The 26259-nt window shown below is 41.7% G+C and overlaps 1 protein-coding gene across 1 annotated transcript in view; it reads left to right on the top strand.

Moving 5' to 3' along the window:
- Positions 1-22382, top strand: part of LOC109043193 (neuropeptide FF receptor 2) — a 71287-nt gene extending 48905 nt beyond the window's left edge. Inside the window, exons 3-4 of the mRNA XM_019060317.2 lie at positions 13764-14115; positions 15149-22382. Coding sequence (XP_018915862.2) covers positions 13764-14115; positions 15149-16108 — 1312 coding nt within the window. The 3' untranslated portion in view covers positions 16109-22382. The remainder of the gene's footprint in view (positions 1-13763; positions 14116-15148) is intronic.
- The last annotated feature ends 3877 nt before the right edge of the window (positions 22383-26259 follow it).

Genomic DNA, 26259 nt, shown 5'->3' with positions numbered 1-26259 from the left:
CACGGATTTGCCGTGCAATTCGAGGTTGAGGCTCAAATGGAGATAAGTCGATAATCGATCACTCACACCTCGCCACTGGTTTGAAACGGGTAGTTTTTACAGACTAAGAGGGGGGGGGGGGCGGTATGCACTAACCATAAGGTCCCTCGTGGGTTGCCTTTAGTTAGCTCTTTACTTACCTTCAGCTGAGTTTTGGCAGTAATATTATACGAGTAGACGCAAGGTGACTTATGACTCATGAGAGCGTCAATAAGTCAAACCCCTTAATTTCGATTTACGCGGTCTTACAGTCTGACCTTTCGTGTGCGCACTATGTGTACTGTTATTGCACACAATTTTGTCCAAGGAGAGTGACCAACCTTTCTCGAAAATTGCAAATTGGACCACGTTTAGCAGAAAGGAACCAAGCCAGATCAACCATTGCCAAATTTATCGCGGCAATTTAATTTTTTACGTTGTGCGTTTGTGCGGATTCCTTTGAAATTTTGAGGAATTTGCATTGTACAATGCAGAAAACTCACGGAAATTTGCACGAAAATCCGCACAAGCGCTCAATGTAAAATATCAAATTGCCCGATTAAATTTGACAATAGCTGGTGTGGGTTGGTTCCTTTCCGCTTGATGTAACAGGAACTCTTGAATATTACGAATATATGTATGCCTTTTTTTATTCTTTATCAATGTTTACATAGGATTAGTATGAGATTTTCACCAAAAGTTTTCTTGACTGTAACCTGTCCCTGCCTCACTCTACTATGTGTACGCCTGTATTGCCGTGCTAAGGAAAAACGCAATATAAACCTTCAGGCGTTGCCACATTTCCTTTGATAGAACACGAATTCCCCGGTGAATTTGTGAGTATTTCCCCTCCAATTTTTCGGATAGTTTTGTTTGCAATTTCACCTACAGTTCCAGAAAATTTCAAGCAAAAATATTCATAACGTTCCTCAAAAATGAACATTTTATCGAAGGAAATTTGGCAACCCTCGAATGTTCATACGGCGTTCTTCCTCAGGACGGCAGTGCAGTAGCTGCAGTTTTGTGGAAGGAGAATAAGGCGAGGCCAGAGCGGAAGAGACGATAGAGTGGAGGTAAGAGGGTCAAAACGAGTGTGGGTTGGAGCCAAGGGAGTGTTTTATTGAAAGATAAATCCAATAGATGGGAAAGCTGGAGAGCACCTCGGGAGACCTGGACTCACTCCCAACAGTAAGCCATGAGCTTCATCCGCCCGGCCGCGGCCTCTGCCCGATCCCGATCCCGATCCCGCGGCACCAAACTCCCGAGTTAAGGGATATTTAGGGGCTGTCCGACGCGACGCTTCCACGGAGGATCCCTCTCTCCGAGCTTCTTCCTTGTATTCTTTGCCAAGGCATTATGCCAGTATGATTTTCTACCAACACTATCGTGCTAAGGAAGAACGCCGTATGGGCCATCAGACGTTGCCACGTTTCTTAAGATAAAAACCGAATTTACTAGGAAAATTGTGAATATTATTTTCCAAACATTTCAGTCAATTTTGTTCGCACTTTAACCGAATATTGTTGATGGGTGTTATTGATCTTCGAACGCTCGTCTCATGAGACCGCATTATTTTTTTTTTTTTTTTGGGGGGGGGGCAGAATTAAGGAACCGAGTTTTTTATCTGGCAAAGCATGTATGCATTCAGCAGAATGTTTTATGATACTCCATGATTCCCGTGAGCTATCTAAAAAGTAGCCGAAATTCGACGAGGACAGCCAAAATAAGTCGAGAATATACGCACTTATAACGTTATCAAAACATTCCCAATGACAGAAGAATTGAGATGTCCTGTGACGTCGTCGAAAGCAGGGAACGTGCGCTAATGTCCAAACATGACCGAAAACTGGTGAGAATGACCGGAAAAAACCAAGAATTACCGAATTTGGACAAAAACTTCCAGAAATCGGCAAAAACATCATTACATTCTGTTGTTGGTGATTTTGCCCAGCTCAGGGATTGAACGACTTTTTTGCCCTGTCTGCATACTGGCCAGCGGCCACCCCTTTTGTCCAGTCTACGAACTGGTGGATGTTTTTGCCCAGTTCTTGAACTGGGCAGCCGGCCCATGGACTGGCCAGTCAAACATATAAAAATTACATCAATAGGTCGTTGACTTTGAATGCAAACCATACGCTAAGCGACGTAAGACTGATTTCTGACGAATATTTCGCAAGATTTTCAATGAAACTGAAACGTATCAAAATAGAAACTCAGACTATTAAGTAATAAAATTTCCAGATTTAAATTTTTTTTCTCGCTCTTAGGAGAGTAAAATTGCGGCTAGAGAAGCAAATTACAATTTACTAAAAAGCATCAAAACAACAAAATTCGCGAAATTATGTCTCGTAGTTTTCAGCAGGAAGCAAGTAAGACATGATTCCAATTGATATGATCTAAGATAAGACCTCAGTATACCGCACCGGACGGAATCCAAGATGAATATGGATTAGGAATGTGAATTCAAGTTTTGGAAAATGGTCAATGAATGACATTTCAGTCGCTGTTTCAGTCACCGTCATTGACGAGGAATTGCGCTCTTAAACTTGATCAAGTTCTCGGTTGGATTGTTCTCGCGGTTGGATCTACCAAATGATTGAATGCAATGCGTAATTTTCGTATCGAATTGCCGTGTCGAGGATTAATCTGTTCGATATCTTGCATTTTTTTGACGCTCGTGAAGAGGATGTCAAGATCAAATTCCATACATAATTTTTAATCCATTTGCCCCTGCCTGACCACCCTTGAGTTCTTTGTCACGGCCAGCGTGTGCTCGACAAAACGCCTTTTTTGAGAGACTGCATTCCGAGACTTCGAAATAAATACTCGATTCGTTGGCCATGTAAAGTTTTAAGTAGAACTCAAAAAGATAAAGAAAAAAAATAGGTAAATTCAAAATGTTTAAATTTGAGGGAGGTTGGGTTTCCTGAGCATAGGTGGATCCAAAAACTTCGAACAGGGGTGGGGGCGTAGGGAGGGTCTGGGGGTTCCCCCGAGAAAATTTTCATAATTTTAAAGATGCAGTTTGAGTCAGTTTTGTCATGAATAATTCTTAAATGTATGGGTTCTTCCTTCTTTCCTCCGTTCATTCCGTTTTTCATTTTTCCATTTTTCTTCTCCCCTTCTTTGAGCGATCGGGGGGGGGGGGGGGGCGTACGATATCCCCCCCTAGACCCGCCTATGTTCCTGAGAGTGGCAAAAGGCTTTCACTTTACGTAAAGTCACGTCGCAATATTTGAGTATTTGGTCTACTCTCGCGCATCGATAAAAATAGATTTGAATTATGGCCGCGGTATCAAAACTAAGGTATAGGTAAGACGATACTCAAATTCTACGCCTTTATGTAACTATTCGTACCTAGGAGATATCTACGAAGAATTGAAAGCGCTCTGCTATTTTGAATCCTCGCAGTAAAGCCCGCCGTTGCGGCGCCGCGTCGTGGAAAAAGTGGCGAGTGCCTGGACAATCAAAACGCCTTCTTTTTCAAGCGTATGCAACACGGGCATCCATCGAGCTCGAATAGTTGCATCAAGGCGCTACAATGAAATTCGGTCAGTATCCGTCGCATGCGACCCTAATTGAAGCTTGATTGTTTCTATTACGACGTAACTTTTTTCCAGCGTTGTCTATTTTGTCGATGAAGGAAACTATCACTAATTTTTATTGCGACGTTGTCAGTTTTCCGAAAAATGCATTATTTTAATGTATTATGTACAACGTTTCCGGCCATATAAATGGCAAAAAATAGGTACATGAGCATGATTTGTAGCATATTTCTTTAGCCTATACTGTAATAAGTCGTCCTATTTTTTGATTTTTGTTTCTTTCCCTTAAATATGAAACCTACTATTGACGTTTGAGTGCGAAACTTTCACAGAACAATTCTGATGAATTGCACGGAGCTTGGAACAAAAATGATGATCATTGGTTCATTGACAAAATGAAATGTGACAGGAAATCTGTAACATCATAAGCCTAAATACACGTATGATTTCCTAATAGCAATGGCGGAACTTGCACAATAAAGGCTGGTAAATATATTAGTGAAAATTATAGTATGTCCTGTTCATTCACACTTGAAAGTCAGGCTTAAGTTTAGCTTCATGAGAAGCAGCATCATGCTACTGTTCTGTGACAAACTGCAGACATTTTGAGCCCCACTTGTAGTAGAGAGTAATAAGACCGCATCCAGAAACTTACCCACCAACTACAACAGGGCTATTTTTCTCTTCCACCATGTTTTATCTTCGATTATAGTACCCGTACAATAATAAGGATTCCGAATAATTTATTTGAAGTAAATTTTAATTTCATTCCACAAATTCAGACGCCATTCGGCCGTAAAACCTAAAAATTAAGAGCTATTCTAATATTTTTAAGGGCAGTCTGTAAATCTTCAGGAGCTGGGAAAACTTTTGATTACGGTACATGACATTTTGCAAGCAGCAGAGGACAAAGAAATTGCGTACGCACTAATTTTTCATGCGCCATGGTTTACCAGCGCCTCTTTCTGAGCGCTGAAATTCGGTCTAAACGGATTGAACGCAGAATGCCGGATGATATTAAAATACAGGCTCAAAAGATTATCTTTCGAAATCCTCTTAAAAATAAGATTCTTCCGACGGACTAATCAGGATGCGTTTACAGCAGTGCCTAAGACAGAAATCGGAAATAAAATCAGTGGGCTTGACGCGCAGTGGATCGAGTCAAGTAGAAAGGTCGGACATGAAATTTTTGACTAAAACTTCAAATTTTGATGTCTATTTCGTCACATTTTAAATTTTAAGGGGTGCATCTGGAAGAAAATTTCACGAAAAAACCAATGGAGCCACTTTTAGAAGCTCAAAATTGTGTATAAACGGAGTTGTAAGCTTTAAAAGTTTCCAAATTTTGTCCGACCTCTCCAATTGACTCGATCCATTGTGCGACGCAGAGATTCGAAGGAAGTAGGAAAACGGCACCGAATTCACGACAGCATACAGGACGATGGGATCACGACGGCCTTCACCTGACCTAACCTCACCCAACAACTCGCATCGGCAAAGGAATTCCTCCGAGACGCCACGCGAAACGGAACTCGATTGTTGAATCAATATCGAATGACCTTGATCGATATATAACATTGTCAAGATAGGGGTTCATCAGTCAAATTCATTCGATACCGATTCACGATCGACCCGCTGTCTTATTTAGACAAAAATCATCTGTCATAAATCATTCATCAATCTGCGCGTATCAATCAGTAGCGTGTTTTTTTTTTTTTTACCTAACGTTTTTTTGTCACTGCGCACGCGAGTGCGTTTTTTGTTCGCATGCGAGCGCGAACAGCTGAATAGCCGTTTTGCATATCGCTCAGCAAATTTTCCGCATGACATTTTGATAATAATAGGAGAATTTTAACGAAATATGGCGGCGTAACAGTGACAATTTATCGATGGGCTTGTTTCGTACAATTTGTGAATGAACGCAAGTTTGACTCGCCGAGTAAGACCAAAGTATTTAAGGAAAAACGACGATTTAAAATATTTATTGATGATGCTGTGCTGTCACTTTTTTTGTGCAAAGTGCTCAAATGAAGGATTGGGTCATCATCTAATTTTTCTCAATACGCAAAACCCACTACAAAAAACCTAATAAATTAATTAATTTGTCTGCCTGTGAAGTGACTACGACACCTTTGGTCGACCAATACGTTAGTGAATGATGCTTTTCAACCAGTAAAAATCCAGGATTTTTGAAGCCTGGGTCATGAGGTAGTCATCTCAAGAAATGAGGCTCTGAAAATCAAAACCTGCAATATTTTATTGAAAAGAATGTCGGGAATCCACGGAAAACCGTCTTGTGTTAACTCAGAGCCACACGTGGACTTTGAATTTCAATATTTTAAATTAAAGGAGTTTACTAGTGATGATCCTTTCAAGTGCTACTTCTATGAAAGGTCTTATCCTGCTATGCAACTATTGAGGGGCCTAGAAAACAAAGCGCATAAGTGCAGTTTTTGCTATTTCGAGAAATACGCGTTTGCAATTTCGAAATTACATGGATCCTTATGCCGGAAAGAAAGTTCACAATTTTTCACAGAACATGCGTTAAGACTAGCTTTACTTGAGATCAATAATAAGTCAATTTTTTCAAAAACTACTCTTATGCACCTTGTCCTCCAAGCCCCTCAATTAATAATAATGCTCGACTCGAAAAAAGTGGAACTGCAGATTCTGATCCCAGGTACCTCTAATCAGAAATCCTTAGTATTAAATCATTCCTCCATCAGTTTGATTCACACACGATGATATGATCATCGGAAAACTATAAGTTGCGAGATAACGCAGTGGAGCTTTTAAGTCGCTTGTATCAGATGAAAGGCGCTGGAACGGAGCAAGGTAAATTCAGGATGATTTGTGGACAGGTAAGAGAAGGAGCGGTGCCGATGCCGCCGGTGCAGGTACGAGCAGAGGAACCGGAGCAAGTTGGCTTTGACCTCAACCTCGAATTGATGGATGCTTAATGAGCCGAAGTTCAGCCGCGTGGCCCGAGCATAAACGCGGACGCCCGCGCGCTCTCGCGCTCAGCGTCCGAACATCCGCGCGCGTCAATAATTTGTTATTACGATGCTTCAACCTCGTCGCCCCCCCCCCCCCCGCCTCGCCGCCGTGCCGTCTGCCTCTCATGATCTACCTAGAGAAAGCACCTATGCAGAGAGAAAATTAGAGTATCTGTATCAGTGTTCGAAACTCACATTTGCGCCATGCCATGGCCGATTTTTTAGGCGCATTTGGCGCTTTGGCGCCAAATGCGCCTAAAAAATCGGCCATGGCGCCTAAAAAATGAAAGCTCTACGCCAACGTGGCCCCTAAAAATTGCCCCCTAAAAATCTGGATTTTCATAGGAAGTCACATGAAGAAAGAATAACAAATGTATTTGCATTAAAAAAAACTAAGAATTTTCAGCACCACAAATGAAAGCTCTTTCTATTCTTCACGATTTCATTCTTAGTGCTTTTGTCTTCCCCAAGTTACAGCTAATTACTAATTGGACGTATTTATGCTAAAAAGAACTATGTTACACGAAAACCCTATGCACATAGTTCCTTTTAGCATAAATACATCCAATTCTGTTACGAAAACATCTTGCGTCTAACTTTTCACTAAATGCGCCGAAATATATAGGCAAGGAGTCAATTTGGCCCCTAAAACATCTTCAATGTCGCCTAAAAATCGGGCTTAATGCGCCACATGGCTCCTAAAACTCACAGGTGAGTTTCGGACACTGGCCTATATACGGGAGAGTATTGCCATCTCTGTGCCGCTCTCTGATTGGTTCATCGGTCTTAGGTTATCATGGAGGTCCAAAGTTGACCCAATGTAAACGAACTCGACCCAGAGAAATACGTATTATCGGCTGAGAAATGAATGATAATCACACTCAAAACTTTATTTTCGGCAAAAATATCCTTCAAAGTCCGATCCGAACTTAATTCAGAGGTTGATCATACAGGGCCGGATTAAGAGGGTGGCCACATGGGCCGCGGCCCATGGCGGCAAATCTAAGGGGCGGCAAAAATTTGCAAGTTTTTAAAGTGTAGGTATGAAAAAAAAAATCGGATTTATAAAAACAAAATAACAAACGAGAAAAGGCGACAAAATCTCTCATTTCCTGAGAGTATAGTAATTTCTAATTTTGTCGTCTTTCAGTGATACAAGAGACAGCACCTATTAGTCGAGTTAAGAGAGAAACCAAACACACAATTTGGCCTGGAACGGCGCGACTTAGGGAGAAATGATGACGAGGACTTAAACGAAAAGGAAAGCCCTCGGCGCGGCAATCGGCATGTAACACTTATTAGCGCCTACAAGACTGCACGAATACTTCACGCATTGCATCAAACACAGTGCGGTCATTGCGGTCAGCGTGAAACGGATAGCGCCTGCAAGAATGCATGAATACTTCACGCATTGCGCCAAACACAGTGCGGTCAGCGTGAAATGCACAGCGCCTACAAGACTGCGTGAATACTTCACGCATTGCGTCCAACACGGTGCGGTCTGCGCGGCGCGGCACGGCGGCGGAAGTTAAAATCATTGAACCACATTTATGTTTGTTCTTTCGTAATTTTTTTGTTCATTTCTTATGAATGGAAGGCCTTGTCCACACAGAGATAGGTTTACAGAACTTAACTTTCGCGCAAAGTTTCGTAAACTTTTGCAAGTAGTGTTGACAGGGCTTTCCCAAAAAATGTGTTCAGCACGAGTAAATGCGTCTTATGCACCTCTCCCCGCTGGCACGTTCATTCGATGGTTTTTATCGAGTTTCAAAACGAATGAGAAGGGGGCGGCAGAATATAGGCGGCCCATGGGCGGCAAGTAGGTGAATCCGGCCCTGTGATCATACGAAAATTTCTATCACATCCAAAATCACATCTAGAACTTTGTAGAACTTCGTCGCGATCTTGTTTGTTAACATTGGGCCGAACTAGGAGCGGAGGGGCTGGGGTTTCTTTATATTGGGCCAACTTTGGGGCTCCATGATAGCCGACCAATCAGAGAGCGCCACACTTTTTCTACAGCAAAAGGATTAAGATGACAATACTCTTCTGTATACACATACAGGTACTCCAGAAAGCACCAATGGAGTGAGAAAATGGCTGCTGGAAGATCCTTCTTACCTCAGCCATCTTAAGGATTACGTGGCTCTCAGAATGGTGAGGAGGGGGGGGGGGGCTGAAAATGAGAATGATTCAATAGTGCAAATGAAATAAGGGGCCGTTCATAAATTACGTAACGCTCTAGGGGAGGGGGCCTAGGAGAGCGTAACGCAATTTCGTTTTTACGTTTCAAAGGATAGGGACCTACGTCACAAAAGCACGTGTCAAGGGGAGCGGGGTGGAATGCCGAAAAAGTGCGTCACGTAATTTATAGACGGCCCTCAAGTAGGTTTCATTTTCTTGTATTTACATCAAAATAACTCAAAACACACAGTTGGGCGCATTCATACAATGTAGAAATCAGTTTTGTGCATTAAATTATGGATTGCTGGTAGCTTATGAAAAAATTTAACACATGAGGAGCGATTGTTCGATAGGTCGGTGAGGAGTGGAGCTGTCCTATTCGTTATAATCTCAATAAGATGGAATCATACGGAAGTTTTGACAGTAAATGATTCAGCGTTGAAATTTTTATCGTAAACTCACTTGAAGAGTGGCTGGACTTCAAACCATTATCCGATTGGGTGTCCTTCGTGCCAAAAATGTTTTTAAGACACTCATGCGAGTTTATGCGAAGATTATGCTTAACTCAATCTTAGATTTTTCGGCATCACAGTCTTTTTTCTCGCGTCGAATCATCGAAATAATGCCGTCATGTTACGAAGAGGTAATGCATCTAATAACTTAAATGAAGAGTTAGCCTTTGCCCTGGTTGCCGTGCGCAAATGGTCTGAAATCTCAACGCGATTCTTGGTACGTCCACAGAGCGGCCGACCGCGTGATGAGACGTGGATGCTCGCGATGCTCCTGTTTCAGATGAAGGAGGTTGCGACTGGACATCGCTTCACGGCATGGCGCCGCGCCGAGTTCACGCTTCGCATCTCGTAATACGCGAAGGGCCTGTGCGTCCGGGGTTAGCATAAATCGGCAGATCTCGCGTAACCTAGTATCAGATACCCATCTGGCTTACCTTGATTCCCATTTCAAACGCTTAAACAATGGTTGCCGTCCTGGACTCATCGCCATACGCACTTTAGTCGGTGGGTTTGCAGACAAGCTACCAGTCCGAGCGCCACGACTGGATGTCTTGTTGATTCTTTTAAAAAATCGTATTTTACATTCCGAAATGATTGTATCAATTTTACCCAATAAGCAGTACTGATCAAAAGCTCGTGCAAATTTGTAGGGAATCGCGTGAAATATCGCAAATCCGCTGACAAACCAAAAATATTGTTTATGCAAATTATATACCGGCCAAAATAATTTTTGTACTATTTTTCGATCAACAAAACATCTCGTCACGGCAGTAAGTTCAGCTGTAAAACAGCCGCTAACATTCGAAAATCTGTGAGGAGGCGGGGCTGGGCACTCCGACCTTCCGAAATGGCGGTCATCAGCCGGAGAAAAATAGCCGGGTTGAACTTGGACCTCTAAAATACTTTGTTCTGAACATACTTATGAATATTGATGCCAAATGTATTTGCTTATCGCGTAGCCTTTTGAATCTGAGAGACCGAAGAGAACTGGAACTAAGTCGCTGTTTCCAAAATGGTGGCCAATATGGTAAAAGTGAAATGGCTGACTGAACTTGGGTCTCCATTTTTTCAATCTTAAACATGTTTAAGTATATTGTATTACCTAGTGCTAATTTGCATGTTGATACATTTTAATGCCGAATTGGGCTGGCTAAGCTGTATAGAACATGGTAATTGATTAAATTAAAAATTGAGCTACAAGCCAAATATAATGAGTAATATTCCAAACTACATGTAGTTGTACATGTCATTTCTCATCTACAAGTATTTTGAGATATTTCTCATTATTTTTGGCTTGTACCTCGATTTTTTAATCAATTACCATGTTTGCATGTTGATAGGAAGATTAGGTCTTTCAGAAAATGAGAAAATAGTGGAGATCTGCTTGAAGCGGCCAAAATATGGGAGACTTCGAAAGATCCCAGCATCGGTCTCAATTGATTTTCGCTTTGCGTACTTTCAGTTAAATTCTCACTAAGTTTCATGCTGGAAGCCTAGAACGCACTATTCTGATCCTATACGGCCTTAATAAAAAAATAGGCGGCAAAATTGAATAACGCTTAACACAGGGAGATTGAACAATGAACCACAAGATGAATGCGCAAAGAAGCAGACAGAGGCAATCTCTTGAAAATGCAAATCTCAGGATTGGAAATGACATCGAGGAATAATTGGTTGGAGCGATCCCAGGGTGAAGGTGCTTTACAAACAGGGACAAGTTGTGAGCCTTGACTTGAACTTGCTCCCCCGGCGCAAAACATCAAGTTTGTCTCCGAGTAGGAGACTTATATAGTGCTCCGTTTAGGTGACATGCCATGCCGGACAACACGAGTCTGTCACGTACTAGCCACTTTTCGATTGCATTACTTGTTAGTATACAGGGTATCCCAGGATTATTTACGAATATTGATACTTTCAGACGATTCTTTGGGTCAAAAAAAGACGGTTTTGTGGTAAAACTTTTTCTTCCAAAAATGCTTTCCCTGGGGGCCCCATTACCCCCTATTATCCCCTGTTATTCCTATTGGTTCCTATTATCTCGAAAACGACGAGTCCTTGCGGAAAACGCTACATACATTTCTACAAAATTTTTCAACGCTGAATCTAGTAATGCCGTCAAAAATCAATTTTTTTCGCTAAAAATATTAATTCCATACCCCCCTAAATCCACCCTTAAAATGAGTTTTCTCTTTTTTGAAGGTCAAAATTGAAAAGAGCGCTAAAAATTACGCCCAATTGCCGATTATCATCAATATTTGTTGATAAACATTGTCACGGTGTTAATAAGACGATTTTTTTTCTCCAACTTTAGAGGGCCGTGGCCCCCAGGAAAAGATTTTTTAGAAAAAAAAAGTTATACCACAAAAACGTCTTTTTTGACCCAAAGGATCGACTCCTTCAATCATCTACTTAATCCTCTTAATCCTAGGACACCCTGTATGTTAACTTTAGGCGTAGTATAATGTGTCAGGTACGCTTATCAAAGAATTATTCTTGGGATTGGTCTCGTTTAAAATGGTCCGTCAACACATTTTTACTTTAAATTACAACAAAGATACTTAGGTACCTATCATGCTTTCAAAAACGCTTGAATCGTATTAGTCCTCGTTTTCACGGGAACCATACTTTATTCTTTCATCTTGTTCTCATAAATGATGAAGAAAATGTACATCAATCATGTTATGCAGACTTAAGAATGAAAAAGGTTTTCAGTGACTGCAGAAGAGTCGATCATGAAAATACGTTTCCACGACATGCCCTTTCGACCGACATTTTGTGAGGAGAAATCGTTGGATACCGTCGATATTGGAGTATCGACTGTGTTTGATTTTGGATCGACGACGCAGTGGCGAGTCGTGGGCCCTCACTGCGTTGCACGACTGCAGACGCGATGCTGTGAAGAGGTTGACCTCTGCATCGCGCGGCCGGCATCGCGCGGCGTCAAGGCGAGGCGCGAAGCTGCCGCCGCGTCGCGCCGCTGCGCTGCGCTGCCAGTGACATCAAACCGTTTCACAATTAATGAAAATCAGCTCACAACTCACGGGAGAGATGCGCCTATATACAGCTCACACAAAACGATTTAGTTTTGACCGCGCAACGCGGATGCTATGAAAAAGATCTCAAATAAAGGGCGGCATATCATAAAATAAAACCTACGCGGACATCACGTGGAGGGGGAAGATCTCATGTTGATAATTTGACACATTTAAAAACGGGCGGAGACGAACACAAGCAAGGGTAGTGCGATTTCCGGGAATAATCTCGATCAAATGCAAATATAAAATCTATGAGGATTTATATAGACCGTTCGCCTTGAATCCTAACATATGTCATTAAATTTATAAGGTGGCTTCTATTGCCAGATTTCTTTTTGGGGGCATCCATGAATTACGTCATACACATTTTTTGCCAAAGCCTTTTCAACATACTACTAGCAAAAGTTCACGGAACTTCGCACGAAAGTTTAAGTTCCGTAAACCTATTTCTGTGTGGACAACGCCTTTCAAGTATTGAACGAAAAAATTATGAAAGAACAAACATGAATGTGAATGTGGTTTAATAATTTTAACTTCTGCCGCCGTGGCGCGCCGCGCTGACCGCACTGTGTTTTGGCGCAATGCGTGAAGTATTCCTACAGTCTTGTAGGGGCTATGCATTTCTCGCCGACCGCTGCTGTCCGCGCTATGTTTGACGCAATGCGTTAAGTATTCATGCAGACTTGTAGGCGCTAATGTGTGTTACATGCCGACCGCCGCGCCGTGGGCTTCTTCGTTTCATCTCAAGTCCTCGTCATCATTATGCTCTCTGCGCCGCGCCGTTCCAGGCCAAATTGCGCGTTGAGTTTCTCTCTTAACTCGACTAATTAAAGGTGCTGTCTCTTGTAAGACGACAAAATTAGAAATTACTACACCGTCAAGAAATGAGAGATTTTGTCGCCTTTTCTCGTTAGTAATTTTTTTTTCTGAATTCGTATTCTTTTCATACATACAGTTAAAAAAATTGCAAAATTTACCGCCCCCTAAATGTGCCGCCAAGGGCAGCGGCCCATGTGGCCACCCCCTAAATCCGGCCCTGCAATCAAGCATCTTTTTTGGCAGCCTCTCTTCCGTCATCCTACACTGGTAAAAAAAAAAAACCTCTTGGTTCAAGAGTGCAGTTTCTTGTCGCCGGATTTAAGAGTCTTGAACTCAAGAGTCTTGTTTCAAGCGGATTTTGCATTGATTCAATTCACGTTTGAATTGAATCAATAAATCCGCTTGAACCAAGAGTTTTAGACTCTTAAATCCGGCGACAAGAAACTGCACTCTTAAGTCATTAGTCAATGCACCGCGGCATTGGTCCAAGAGGTTTTTTTTTACCAGTGATCGACATGACCGTACCAGACAAGCTGTTCGGTCCTGATATCTTAACATAAAAATTCTTATTGATCTTAACATGCCTGCAGATATATAAATAAAAATATTGCTCGCTGAGAAAATTACATTGTAAGTAAATTTGTATTGTTGCAGGTTTTTGGCAATTTGGTGGCCGCTGAAATGTCAGATCACGACGCGGCGAGCGCGGATCATAATCACGGGGATCTGGTTGGTCTCCATCGCGACGACGCTGCCGTGGGCCCTCTACTTCGACCTGGTCATCGTCTTCGAGGATGTGCCCGAAATTCAGGTCTGCCTCGAGAAGTGGCCCAACCCTCTCGTGGGCCTCCTCTACTTCCTCATAGTCAACCTCTTCTTCTCCTACCTCTTGCCGATGGCCATAATCACCGCCAGCTACATCCTCATCTGGGTCAGGGTCGGCAAACGGAACATCCCCACGGATGCCAAGGACGCCGCCCTCGAGCGCATGCAGCAGAAGTCCAAGGTCAGTACTTACTCATTTCCAGTGGCGTAGACAAGGGGGACGCGCGACGTTTCCGCAGACTTTGGCCTTTTTTTTCATTTCAGCACACTTCCACCGAAAAGTCATTTCCGCACACTTTGAATTTAATCATGATTTAAACAGCAACACTGGACGACTATAAAAACTCGAGATGATCCCTTGATGATAGCTGAAGGAAACACATCTCGCACTGCTTTCAGTACTGCAGACTCGAAATCAACCATCAGGAGCTTGATATTAAATTCCTTTTTCGTCTTCTTTTCACAAACTTCTTTCAGTAACCGCCACATTGCAACATAAGTAACAGCTTCTTTAGATGGTATAAAAAATACGGAAATACTCCACTCAACTTCAGAATCAGTTCAGACGCACAGCTGTGTTGCCAAATCGTTCACCGCGCGAAAACGGAGTGTGCGGAAATGGATTTTCAAAAAAACTGTGCGGAAATGAAAAAAGGGAAAAAGGGTGCGGAAACGTAGTGCACCCGACAAGGGGGGGGATCCAGGGGGTCTGGACCCCCTCCCCTTAGCCTCGTTAATTGTACCTTTTTTTACTTTTGGACGGCGGAAATAAAATATTATCAGGGACGTACACAAAATGAAGTAAATTTACCGTCACGTTTTTTAATGGACCCCCCTCCCCCCCTTAAAGAATTCCTAGTTGCGCCATTGCTCGCTTCTTCGAAGCTCCCTCGGAGGCATGTAGTGAACCACGCACAATTAAATGCGCTTGGTATAATACTGTAAAGAAATACCTTGAATAATTCGAGAGAAAATTTAAAGTGAGGAAAAAGTCAATAAACATGTAGAAAATTACTGCGGAAATATTCGCCAAGTACCCGAGTAGCACAAATTGCGATAAGTAGCGATTACATTGTAAAAATATTGCAAGTCCACTGAGTGTTGTGTATGTTGCCTACCTCCTATTTGAAGGGGCCCCATTTATTGAAACTTATTGCAAAAACATTGAAAAAGGTTGCAATTTTTCATTGCATTCATTGCTAAAACTGTTTCAGATGAAAGTGATAAAGATGCTGGTGGCGGTTGTGATCCTGTTCGCGTTCTCCTGGCTACCTCTGTACATAATCTTCGGTTGGATAAAGGTGACCGGCGAAACGGGGACGGAGCTGCTGCAAACGCTCACTCCGATCGCCCAGTGGCTGGGAGCCTCCAACTCGTGCATCAACCCGATCCTCTACGCCTGCTTCAACAAGAAGTTCCGCAAGGGCTTCATGGAGCTCATCCGGAGCTGGAAGATCTGCGCCCCGCTGCGCAAGTACGAGACTGTGGCCATGGCCTCCTCCTCGACGAGCACTCGCAAGGGCTCCGCCCTGGGGCCGCACGGCGCCGTCCTCCGGCGGCAGACGACCCACGACTCGTGCTACATCACCAGCTCCGCGGCGCTCCGGCGGCAGACCAGCCAGGAGACCTACTTGGTCAACGACGACGGTCGTATCCTCCCGCGGCAGGCGAGCCAGGACTCCTCGACTTTCGGCAGCGAGCGTGGAGGGATCCTCAAGCGGCAGACCAGCAACGACTCCAACTCGATGCGGGTCTCCAAGCCCATCTCCACGGTTGTGGGTGTTCTCGCGCGGGCCGGCTCCGGCGATAGCTCCACTTCCAGGACCCGCTTCTCCACCAAGACCGACTCCATCAGCGAGGAGGCCACCGGGGATTTCACGGCCGACTTGGACGGCTTCACCACTTCGGTGAGCAACTCGGTGGACATCGAGGATATCACCCCGGAGCAGATCGACGCCATCACCAACGCCAACACGAACGCCAACGCTCTCACCGCTATGGAGTTCGAGACCTCCGTCGTGAACGGGTTTATACCGGCTGGGTCTATAAGCAAGGCGCCCCTCGTCCAAGTCCACTCCTTTCCCAGGGCCAAAGGGATCCCTCGGATGGCGCCGCGGAGGCAGATGAGCCACGAAACCCGTGTCTCTTTCATGTACGAGTGCACCAGGGTGTAAACTTGCGTCTGCTCTTTTGGTATTCATCCGTGTCTCGGTCCCCCGAGGTTCTCGTTGCTGCTCGTTCGTGTTGACCGAGGTCCACGCCTCAGCAACAGCATGAGCCTTTCGTCGGCCGAGCTTCAAAGTGTGGCCTTATGCATGTTTTTAGCTCAAGTTTAACTAAGGTGTCACTACTGCTCGTCTTCGTGTGGTATGTAGGTGCTTTGGTCAAACCGTTTATTGAAAATGATCCGACGGTGGAAAAACCTAACCTGGGATGTATTTATGAACTCTACTTTATCGCACACTTACTTAGTTCCTCATTGCCGTGGGTCAATCCTGCCTTTTTATTGAACGCTCTAAAAAGAATGAAAGCATTCCCACGGGAGTTGGCCAAGCGTCAAAAGAAACAACGCGTACTATAACAATACATTGAATATAATCATTTCTTGCCTAAAATTAGTGTTATTCGTTATCTAAAGAAAATAGACACTCCTTTGATTTAAAAATATGCGTCTAAGAATATAACAGAGCAACTGGCAAGCACATCTAATTGTGCCCCTTCAACTGACAGGGTATACGATCCAACAATTTTCATCATGCAATTATTCAGTCATGTTCGATAAACATCGATTCTGAACTTTACTTTCTGGCTAAAGAGTTGACTGTTGCGATATTTCATCACATTAAGTGTATTTTTATGCAAAACTGCGCGAACAAGAATTATTCATTTCAGACTTCAGACTCTGTTGTCCGGTTGAAAGATTGTATGAAACGAATTTCGCAAATATTTTCACTTGGTTTTTCGGGTTTTTGTTTTTAAAGAAAAAAATATCAACTATCTTTGATGATTCACAGATTGCACTCAAAAACAAAATTTTCTGTTTGATTCTTTTGGAGGTTTCGCAAAATAAGTACATCACACAGACGTATGTGACTCTCGCACCACTCACGGCAGTTATGAACTAAGCTTTGATTGCGCGCTTTTTTAGTTAGTTGATGTTACATGATATGAGGAGCAAACGTCTCAGAGAAAAACTTTTTTTCCCTGAGGAAATGAAGTTATAAGAAATTAGAGTTGCGAGATGAATAAACGATAACTAACTGACCCTCTAAATATATTTTCAGGTGCTCAAATTCATGTGTTAACTCCGGTATTTACAAATATTTACGGCGTATCTACTTACTCACACGATAAAAAGACTTCATTGAAAACATATCTCCTCGTGTCTGTAACATCTCTGCTCTCAGGTGTGTCTGTGAAGAAGTCAGGTAAAATAAAATGTAGGAACAGCTGACTCCATTACATCTATATATCGCTGACGTTCATATCATATAACGATGTGAGAATTAATCACTTCGGGAGCAAATTAGGCTATGAAGTTGACGTTTTTAAGCCCAAAAAAACTATGTTACACGCCAACCTTATTCACATGGTCTCTTTTAGTACATGACAACGTCCAAATAACAAGAAAAACATTATGGCTGTAATTATAAGCAGAGCACTGGTAGGTATATATCATAGGTGAAACTACCAGACCACGTTTCTCAAAATCTACATGTTAAAAAATCTTCGCTTTCATTTTATTTTTTGAAGAAGAACAAATCAATGTTATTCCTTGAAGTCCTCACAGGGTTTTTTTCCGAGCAGAGAAGAAAAATCGCGGAAGTTTTCGAGAATTGACGTTGACTAGTTTTCCATTTAAAAAAGCATGGTAAGAAGTCTGAAACGTCAAAAACCGAGATAAGTGATCTGGTAGTTTCAGCATTGACATATGAGGGCTTGTCTCCACGGACGTTTCGTGGAATTTGTGCCAGGAAAAAATCTCACTTGCGAAGTTGGGAAAAATTTTGAATTCATAAATACTTATCACAGTATCAAGCTGAGTCCTTGTTGGGTCCTAAAATCGACTCAGAGAGAAGGAGAAGAAATTGTGTTGCTTTATTTAACGGGGAAGAAGCCCAAAAGTTTCACTCTCACGATTCGAACTTGGGACAAATCCCATCCCCATGAAACGTCCCGTGGAGACTAGGCGTAAAGGAAAATTATTGACATGATCTGCACTTTGGTCTGATTTTTTTTTACGAAAGTATTTACCCTCAATCGGAATGTTAATGAAATAAAACTGGATGTATTTTTGGATAATTAAAACTATTTCAGTAAAGAAAAAACTGTCGTATTGAGTAAAACTGCAACAGATCCTTAACGAAATTAGTATACAATATCCAGTTACAATTCAAGTATATTTTTCATAACCGTAATGAATATGGCGCTCTGTAAGTAACTAACTAACTAACTTGATCTTATAACAAAATCATGCCTTTTTTTTCATGACTGAAACTTTTACGCACAAAACATGATCTCATCTCGCATTGAATGCTTTAACAATTACACCCGTTAGTGCTGCACACAACCATATCTCATGGCCTCATTCCGATGATAAGTTTCCTCTTTGAAATGAACATATCCCTTCTTTATGAGATTTCCACATATCGTGAGAAGTGTAATACTTTTAATCTTATAGTTTGTGATCTACTTTTTTGTTTGGCAACTTTTTTATAGTTTTTGTTCTCGTTTCGGGTAGTGAGCCTGCAAATGTTTGAAAAAAGGTCTTTTTTCTTGGCTTTTCATTTAAAATCTATTGTGTTTCTTAGCCCAAGGTTTAAATCCCAATTTTCTTGGAACGTAGGGGCTACTCTGAAGTTCTGAACATAACAGAACGTGGCGTGTTACTTCTTACAGCTGCGTGTATGTGCTCCTTTTCAAATGAATTTTTAAATGAAAAAAGAGCAATTTATCGACAAAAAAGGCAAATTTTTGTGCAGGGCTGAAGTTTTACCTATCACCGTTGTCACGATCACACAGTTTGCCCCGGCAAAGGGGGGAAATTCCATTCCTATCATTTTTATCGCACATAAAGTCAGGAGTGAAGCCAGAAATTTCACGGAATAGAGGGTGAAGTTTTGTGGCAAGTTTAACATATTTTGTATAATGTTTTTTCTAAGGATTCAACAAGGCGTTAAAATTCTCCAAGATTGTCAAAATGGCCTTGTATTCGGGGACAGTTAGAAACGTAAATTTCCCGATATAAAGTGAGCGAGGAGGGTTGGTAAAACCGAGTGGATAATTTATTTTATGGCTACTCTCACAGCCCACGTCCTCTCTCAACATTGGCGGATCTAGCAAATTGGCAACGTTGTTTTTCTCCACTTAAACCTATGGAAATGTATCGATTTTTAGAGGGGCCAGGTGCTCCTTCAAGACTCGAGTATTTAACATTGGTCGTAGGTTTAAATGAAGGAAACGCGGTGTTGCCAAATTGCTGGATCCGTCTCTGTCGCTCAAAGTGGAAAGAGTTAAGATATCCTTTGTGAATTTTAGCATCCGATGTCATTCAATGATAATTTTTCCTGCATCAATGTTAAACACGAACGATCTAGTTAGTTCAAATTTTGGAATTATACGAGACGCGGTTTAGACAGGGGCTTCCAGATACCTCGATGGTTCGATTTTGTCACTTTAAATTCGAGATATCATCTCCAAAGCGCCGGAATGCCAGCAAGAAGACCCCCACCCCATATACGTCTGGGTTAATTAGGAGAATAGCCCTTTTTTACTTTTATGAAAAACTGATGTTTTGCTCCTGACTTTTCGTGGTCCCCTTACCTCTTTACCGTACGCTGGGGAAATTTTTCGGTCGCAAGTAACAAAGAGCTAGCGAAAAGGAGCGAAGGTCGAGAAAATTGGCTACTTCAAATTGCGCGCGCAGCACCTCAGAAGGGTTTCATTCAGCAAGGAAGGCTTGTTTTGAACATTTCCGTCTCACAGCCCGAGCATTTTCCCCTCATATCAATAGTTCTTAAATTCCCTTTGAATACATTGTGTTCATTTACATCACACAAATTCTTCTATGGCTATGAGCCTCTCGTACTTGATAACTGCCGTTGTACCCAAAGAGCTGCCACTAGTTAAACCACTTGTCATTTAAAGATTATTTGTTATTTGTTACCTATTATACTTGTTATTTTTTTATACTTAATCTCTATTCACAAATGGTTCTCATACATCTTTGCAATTACTGAGTGAAAGTCACGGGTACTGGCGCTAATAAGTGTCACATTGTTCGCTTTCACTATGACAATACATGTTTGCCGCTTGCTTCTTAGACTGGCGATAGTCCCCTCATCAACCACCACGAAATTATTGTCAGTGTGGTACCGTCTAGTGTCTCTTTATACTTATGCCGCAATCACACGCTGAATTTAGCAGCTGAATGTGGAAGTCAACAGTCATACCCTGGTAAAAATTGGAAGTAGAATCTGTGTTCCAAAATACCATAGACCTACAGCCGGCTGTAAGATTTCCAATAGCTTCTATAGCCGGCAACACAATTTCTTATAGCCTTTTATAGCCGATGGCGATTCAGCAACAGCCTGGCGATAAAGTGTCTGCTAAACGTTACTAATTATGGATGCTAGGACTTAGTGAGTTTTTGGACTACCGCTCTCTATTTGGGCCGTAGTATCTTGATTTATTTTGCGAGGAAAGCTCCGTACTTTTGAAGGATGCCTACCATTCCTGATATGCTGGAGCGCCTTCAATTTTGTATGATACTGTGCAATACCTCTGGTATGAAATAGTTGCTTCAAGCGCCGTGGTACGCTGAGGCACAGCGCGGCGAGCTGGCAGCCAGCGCGAAACGCGCATTGGCGCCTGCAAACCTAACAGGGATACTTCACGCATTGCGCAATGCGTGAAGTATCCCTGTTAGGTTTGTAGGCGCCAGTGCGCCGCCGCTCCGCTCTGTGTTAGGCTCTAATATTTAATCTCGTGGAGTCAGCGTTTTCAACTCATGACTTTGAAATGTTTGCACACTCTGTATGGATTGTTCTCATTTTAATTGACGAAAAAAATATGTAGTAAAGGAAAATATAATGTGCGTTTTGTAAAATATTAAGGTGATTCCGCACAAACTTATGGATTTACAAAGCACACGAATTTCAACACAATTTCTTATAGCCTTTTATAGCCGATGGCGAAAAAGCAACAGCCAGGCGATAAAGTGTAAAAAAGCCCGGCGATAGGTACTATAGCCCGGCTGTATAATTTTTTATCACTTCGTGTAGCCCAGTCGTATGATTTTTTCCACTTTCTACTATATGATTTTCTATCACCTTCTTCAGTCGGCTATAAGAACTCCTATGGTATTTTGAAACGCAGCTCCTATCGCCAATTATTACCAGGGTCGCCCAACGGCTGAAATTTAGCAAATTCGAGTTATTTTCATCCAGATGTGTATCAAATCTACTCGAATAGTTCAGACAAATCCTACATTAGTCCGTTGGTTGCTGAATTTTGCGCGCCACGCGCAAAATTCAGGCATCGGGCCGATGACTTCCACATTCAAGTCACATTCAGCTCCCACATTCAGCGTGTGATTGCGGCATGAGAGTCAAGACAACACCTCCTCATGGAGTCACAAACGGGAATAAAGATTACACAAATTGAACGTTTTTCGTAATCTTTGATCGGCCCATTCTCAAATTGCTTTCTTCGTTCCCTCTCTCATTCCGTTTGTTCCTTGTCGAACCCGTAATTCCTTGGTCCATTCCAGATTATAATCTTTGCAATTGGTGAAAATGTAATATTTATTCCTGCTTGTGTCAGTTGTGTCACTGTGGAGGCCTAAAATACGGTAACGAGTCAAAAATGGATTCACATTGTCTCGACTCTCAGTATAAAGGGACTCTAGTACAGTCATGAAAGTTTGTTCGTAAATATGCATATAAGTACTTAAACAGCTTTTAGGACAGACTAAATACCATGTCTGGTTTACTTCTTGTTATAATACCTTATGAGCCTATGGTACTACGTTTATTTACATTTACAACACGTGAATTCTTTTTTGGAACTTTGATTATATTTCATAAAAGCATAATTAAATCCGATCAAGTTTATGAAATATAGTAATCGTCATTTTAAAGCAATAAATTGCTATTTCACCAACTGCCAAAACCTGCCATGAATAATAAGCACTTGTTAAAATGGATGAACTTCGAAATCAGCTCTAATATATATATTATAACTTACCTTCAATAGTATAATTCTCGTTCTTGACATCTGCAATAAGTATGTATGGTGTTTTGTTGATGCGGCAGTCTGTTATATCGTGTCAAATGGAATAATAGTGTGATACTAAATGTATTTGTGAAAGAAGTATAAAACCTCCTTTCATCTAACTAGGCAGCGCTATCTACGGAAAAAATATTGAGCGGCTAGTTATCAGATGTTAAACAGTTAAACAGCTCTGGGAACAATCTGTTTTTTCAATGAAATTAATTTTTGTCTGAAGAGTAAGACTGTACAGTCTGCCACGGATGGTAGAAATCGAACTTTATAAACCACGTCTGTTGCCTGGGTTCATAAATGGTTTAAAGTAATAAAAAAGCAGATGAACTTACCTCAGATCTTCTTTTTTTTGTAAGGAAAAATGACCCCTTTGCCTCAATGTTTTTTCCCTGATAGTACAAAAGGCGTTCGGATAGGGTTTTTGATGGTGCTATCATATTCTTGTTTTCTTACTTTGTTGGATTTGCCATTTTTTTCTAAATTTACACGTGGAAAAGAAAATTTGTTCGAATGTAAGTCTCTTTTGTTTTGATTTTGCTATTGTTTTACTATTATTTCCAGTGGCGTGGTGTGGCGTGACGAAAAATAAGGGAATACTACAGTCTGAGTCGGGGTTTTTGAAACTTAATTTTATCGTTCTAATATTATTTCCAAAAGCCCCCCCCCCCCCATCTTTATTACTGGCAGCACAATTAATGAATAAAGGACTTTTACGACGGAATAATCATGTGATTTTAGTAAAAAAAAAAAAAAGTTTCAGCTAAAAAATCATCCGTAGAACTTTATGGATATTATTCTAAAAGCGCAAACCCGAAAAGCGCGAGTAAAAATTTGACGTGATACATTTTTTCTAAAAAAATTGGATCCTGCCCCGACGGGTTCTGAACTAAGCGTAGGTTTATGCATACCTCTAACTGGACTTTTTCTTCATTCTTACAATAAAACATATATGTTACACGCACTCGAGTGTACTTGCAGTGCTCCTAGGTCAGGAAGTGCAGAGCTGCAGCCCACATTTTGGAAGGGCAACGTAGTAATATATTTAGACAATTAAAACATTTTCCGGAATATTGACAATATTACCCTCGATAAAAATCGATAATATTTTACTTTATCGGCGCAACGGGCGACGCTGGAACTAAGTCCGGGTGTTAGAGAAACAAACAAAGTAACGAATACCAAGCGAATTTCATTAAAACGCATGGATGCAACTCTTCGAGCTCCACGAATGTCTGTGTTGCATAAGCACGAAAGTTAAGGCGTTTTGACTCTCCGGACACTCACAACTTCACCCGTGGTGCGGTGGGGCAGTGGGTTGTACTGAAAGAATAAAAATTGACAGAGTGCCTTCAATTTAAACAGTTTAAACTACAAAGGCATCCACTACGCACGAATAGTTGAACACATGCGTATTATTTATATTACAAACGAAGAATTGAAGAATTTTTTGCCTCTTTTGAGGTTTGCGCATTTAGGTACCGTCCACCTTATGCCACCTGTGAACTTTACACATTGAAAGGAAAAAGTGAGCTCTAGAGCTCGTCCCCCCCCCCCCCCCCCATATGGTATTCTCGGAGACTGGTTCGGGCAAATTAGGTAAAATTTCGATTTTTTTAAAAAAAATCGACAGAACTCTTTCTTTTATAATTGTTATCGTTCAAATTATTGGCACTCAGAAAATAAATATCTTTACATTTTCTACAGAAAATAGGGGAGGCAGTGTTTTCCTTATTTACATGGACGCCACGCCACTGAATTTCTATTCTTTTGTAATGCTGGAAAAAGTGAGTTAAAAGTTTACATACCTACACGGTTATCGAGAAGTATTTACACCTGTCTGTGTACAGAATACTTAATCTAATAAATATTGTCGGTGAAGGGGTTTGAAGTGCCCTTGTGGATGAAATTTGAAATACTGGTATTTTTAATATAAATACTTCATTGTAAATATCAGTTTATAATATTCCCACAATATTCACAAATATTTTTCTAGCTATAACTAACCAATATTTATTTTTGTATCGGTTATCTAAATACCAATAATTCTTTTTAGTGTCAGTATAGTGTAGATACCTCATGTGCGGTGTGCACGATGAGCTGACAACATTTTCATTTTACTTATGTCCCAGCATACTCCTCGATGTTAATCCGAGTTTCCAACATTAATACTAATTCACTGGGTTTGTTCTTAATACATAAATTGAATTGTCACGTGAAGTGTATTCAAGCCGTGGTAGACAGGAGATGTTTATTGTTCTGAGTTTGCTAAATTATTGTTAGACAGAGAAAGTTTTATTTTTCGAAAATCTATTTGGCATTCTGGATAACAATGAGCGATCTAATATTTCTCATCCACACCTCTTGCTTGTATGCTTCACTGGCAGTACCAACACGACTGGAAGCACAAGAAACCGCGATTGCGCGTTCTGATATGTAATTGAGTTTATAATTATTTTTGAAACGATTTCCACGCAAAAATATTTATATTTCTTAGGATGGAGAAGCACAATACAATGAAGAGTACAACGACCTCAGTATATTTTAATATTCAAATGTTTCCCTCGGTGTTTTTTACTCACTCACACTTTCGTCCCGTAGTTTCTTTTGTATTAACGGACAGAGAATACGCATATCCTCTTCATCTCAGCATTATGGCAGATTTAAATATTTCAGGATACGAAATACTGAGAGCCAAGTCGATAAAACCAATGATGCTTTCGGAGTGTCGGCTTGACGTGATAAGCTCAAATGAAAAATCTGGAAAATGTAACAACAACATTTTTCCCATTAGGTTTTTTCTTAGTCATTGTAGGTATAGGTGCACTAAAAATGCAATTTCTATAGCTGCTGGTTGTAAACTTTTATTGACTAGATGAATTCCGCCATTTTGCCATCGATCTGAATAAACACTGGGGAAAGAAACCATTAATGAACGAACGTAGAAGTTGTCAGAATCTTGACCGGGACTAGTGTTATATCCTTTATCCCTTCAATTCATTACAATATAAACTACCTATTTTCCGCAGCCAATAAGTCCTATATTCTCATTTCTTCAGTTTATTTTCCATAAGCGATTTCACACACCCATGCACAGGGGTCATACATACTCTTTTGCGAGAAAATCGAAGCATATCCAAAATTTTGAGAAATTTTCCAATTGATGTGATGTATGGATTTGTAGTTGGGTGAGGCGATTATTTGTAAATGCGAAAAAGTCCCGGATGCAACGAGCTCGGCAGAGGGGAACGGTGGGGGGAGGTTCAATTGTGGGTCGCGGCACACTTGACCCTTTTTAATTATTCACACCACCTGAGAGGAGAGGGGGCGAGTGGAGAGTGGAGATCGGTGGAAGGTAAGAGTAACTGGGCCCGTTTAAAGGTAATTGCGGCCATAGAAAGGGCGTCGAAGCGAGGGCGCATTGTTTTGAATTCTCCCCCTCCGCCTCCGGCTCCCTCGTCGGCCGCCACTCCACACGCTCTCTCAACAATGCAACCGCCTTTTTGAAATTAAAAATGTCTCCCCCTTGACTTGTCCCCCGACGTGGCCGACGTCTCGACTCCTTCACTTAATAAGTTGGCTCCTCTGTTGCCTTCCTTTCTCCGCGCGGCCTCCAGGGGATGTTTCCCAAAGGGAGCAGTGGCGTGGCGTGCTTTGCGATATATCGATTGTTATGCCATTTAAGCCTATGGTAAAGAATCGATTATTAAGGTGTTCGCTGCGAACGCCCTGTTTATCGATCCTTTTCCATAGGTTTAAATGGCATAACAATCGATATATCGCAAAGCACGCCACGCCACTGAAAGGGAGCTTCGCCTTTTACACGCTCCTGATACCGACAATAAATCATCGATGATACTTCGCGCCCTTTAATCTACATCCTCCATTTTGGACAAGGGCAGGCACGTAGCCAGGATTTTGTTTCGAGGGGGGCTTGGTCGAGTGAGCGAGGTGGTTCCCACCCTCCCTGACTTGGGGGGGGGGGGGAGTTTGAGGGGTATGGAATACCGCCCAGCTCAGAGGGGGTCCGGGAAAATTTTTG

The sequence above is a fragment of the Bemisia tabaci genome, chromosome 1, assembly GCF_918797505.1.
Source record: "Bemisia tabaci chromosome 1, PGI_BMITA_v3".
Taxonomy (NCBI): Eukaryota; Metazoa; Arthropoda; class Insecta; order Hemiptera; family Aleyrodidae; genus Bemisia; species Bemisia tabaci.
This window is presented reverse-complemented; position numbering and strand designations above follow the sequence as displayed.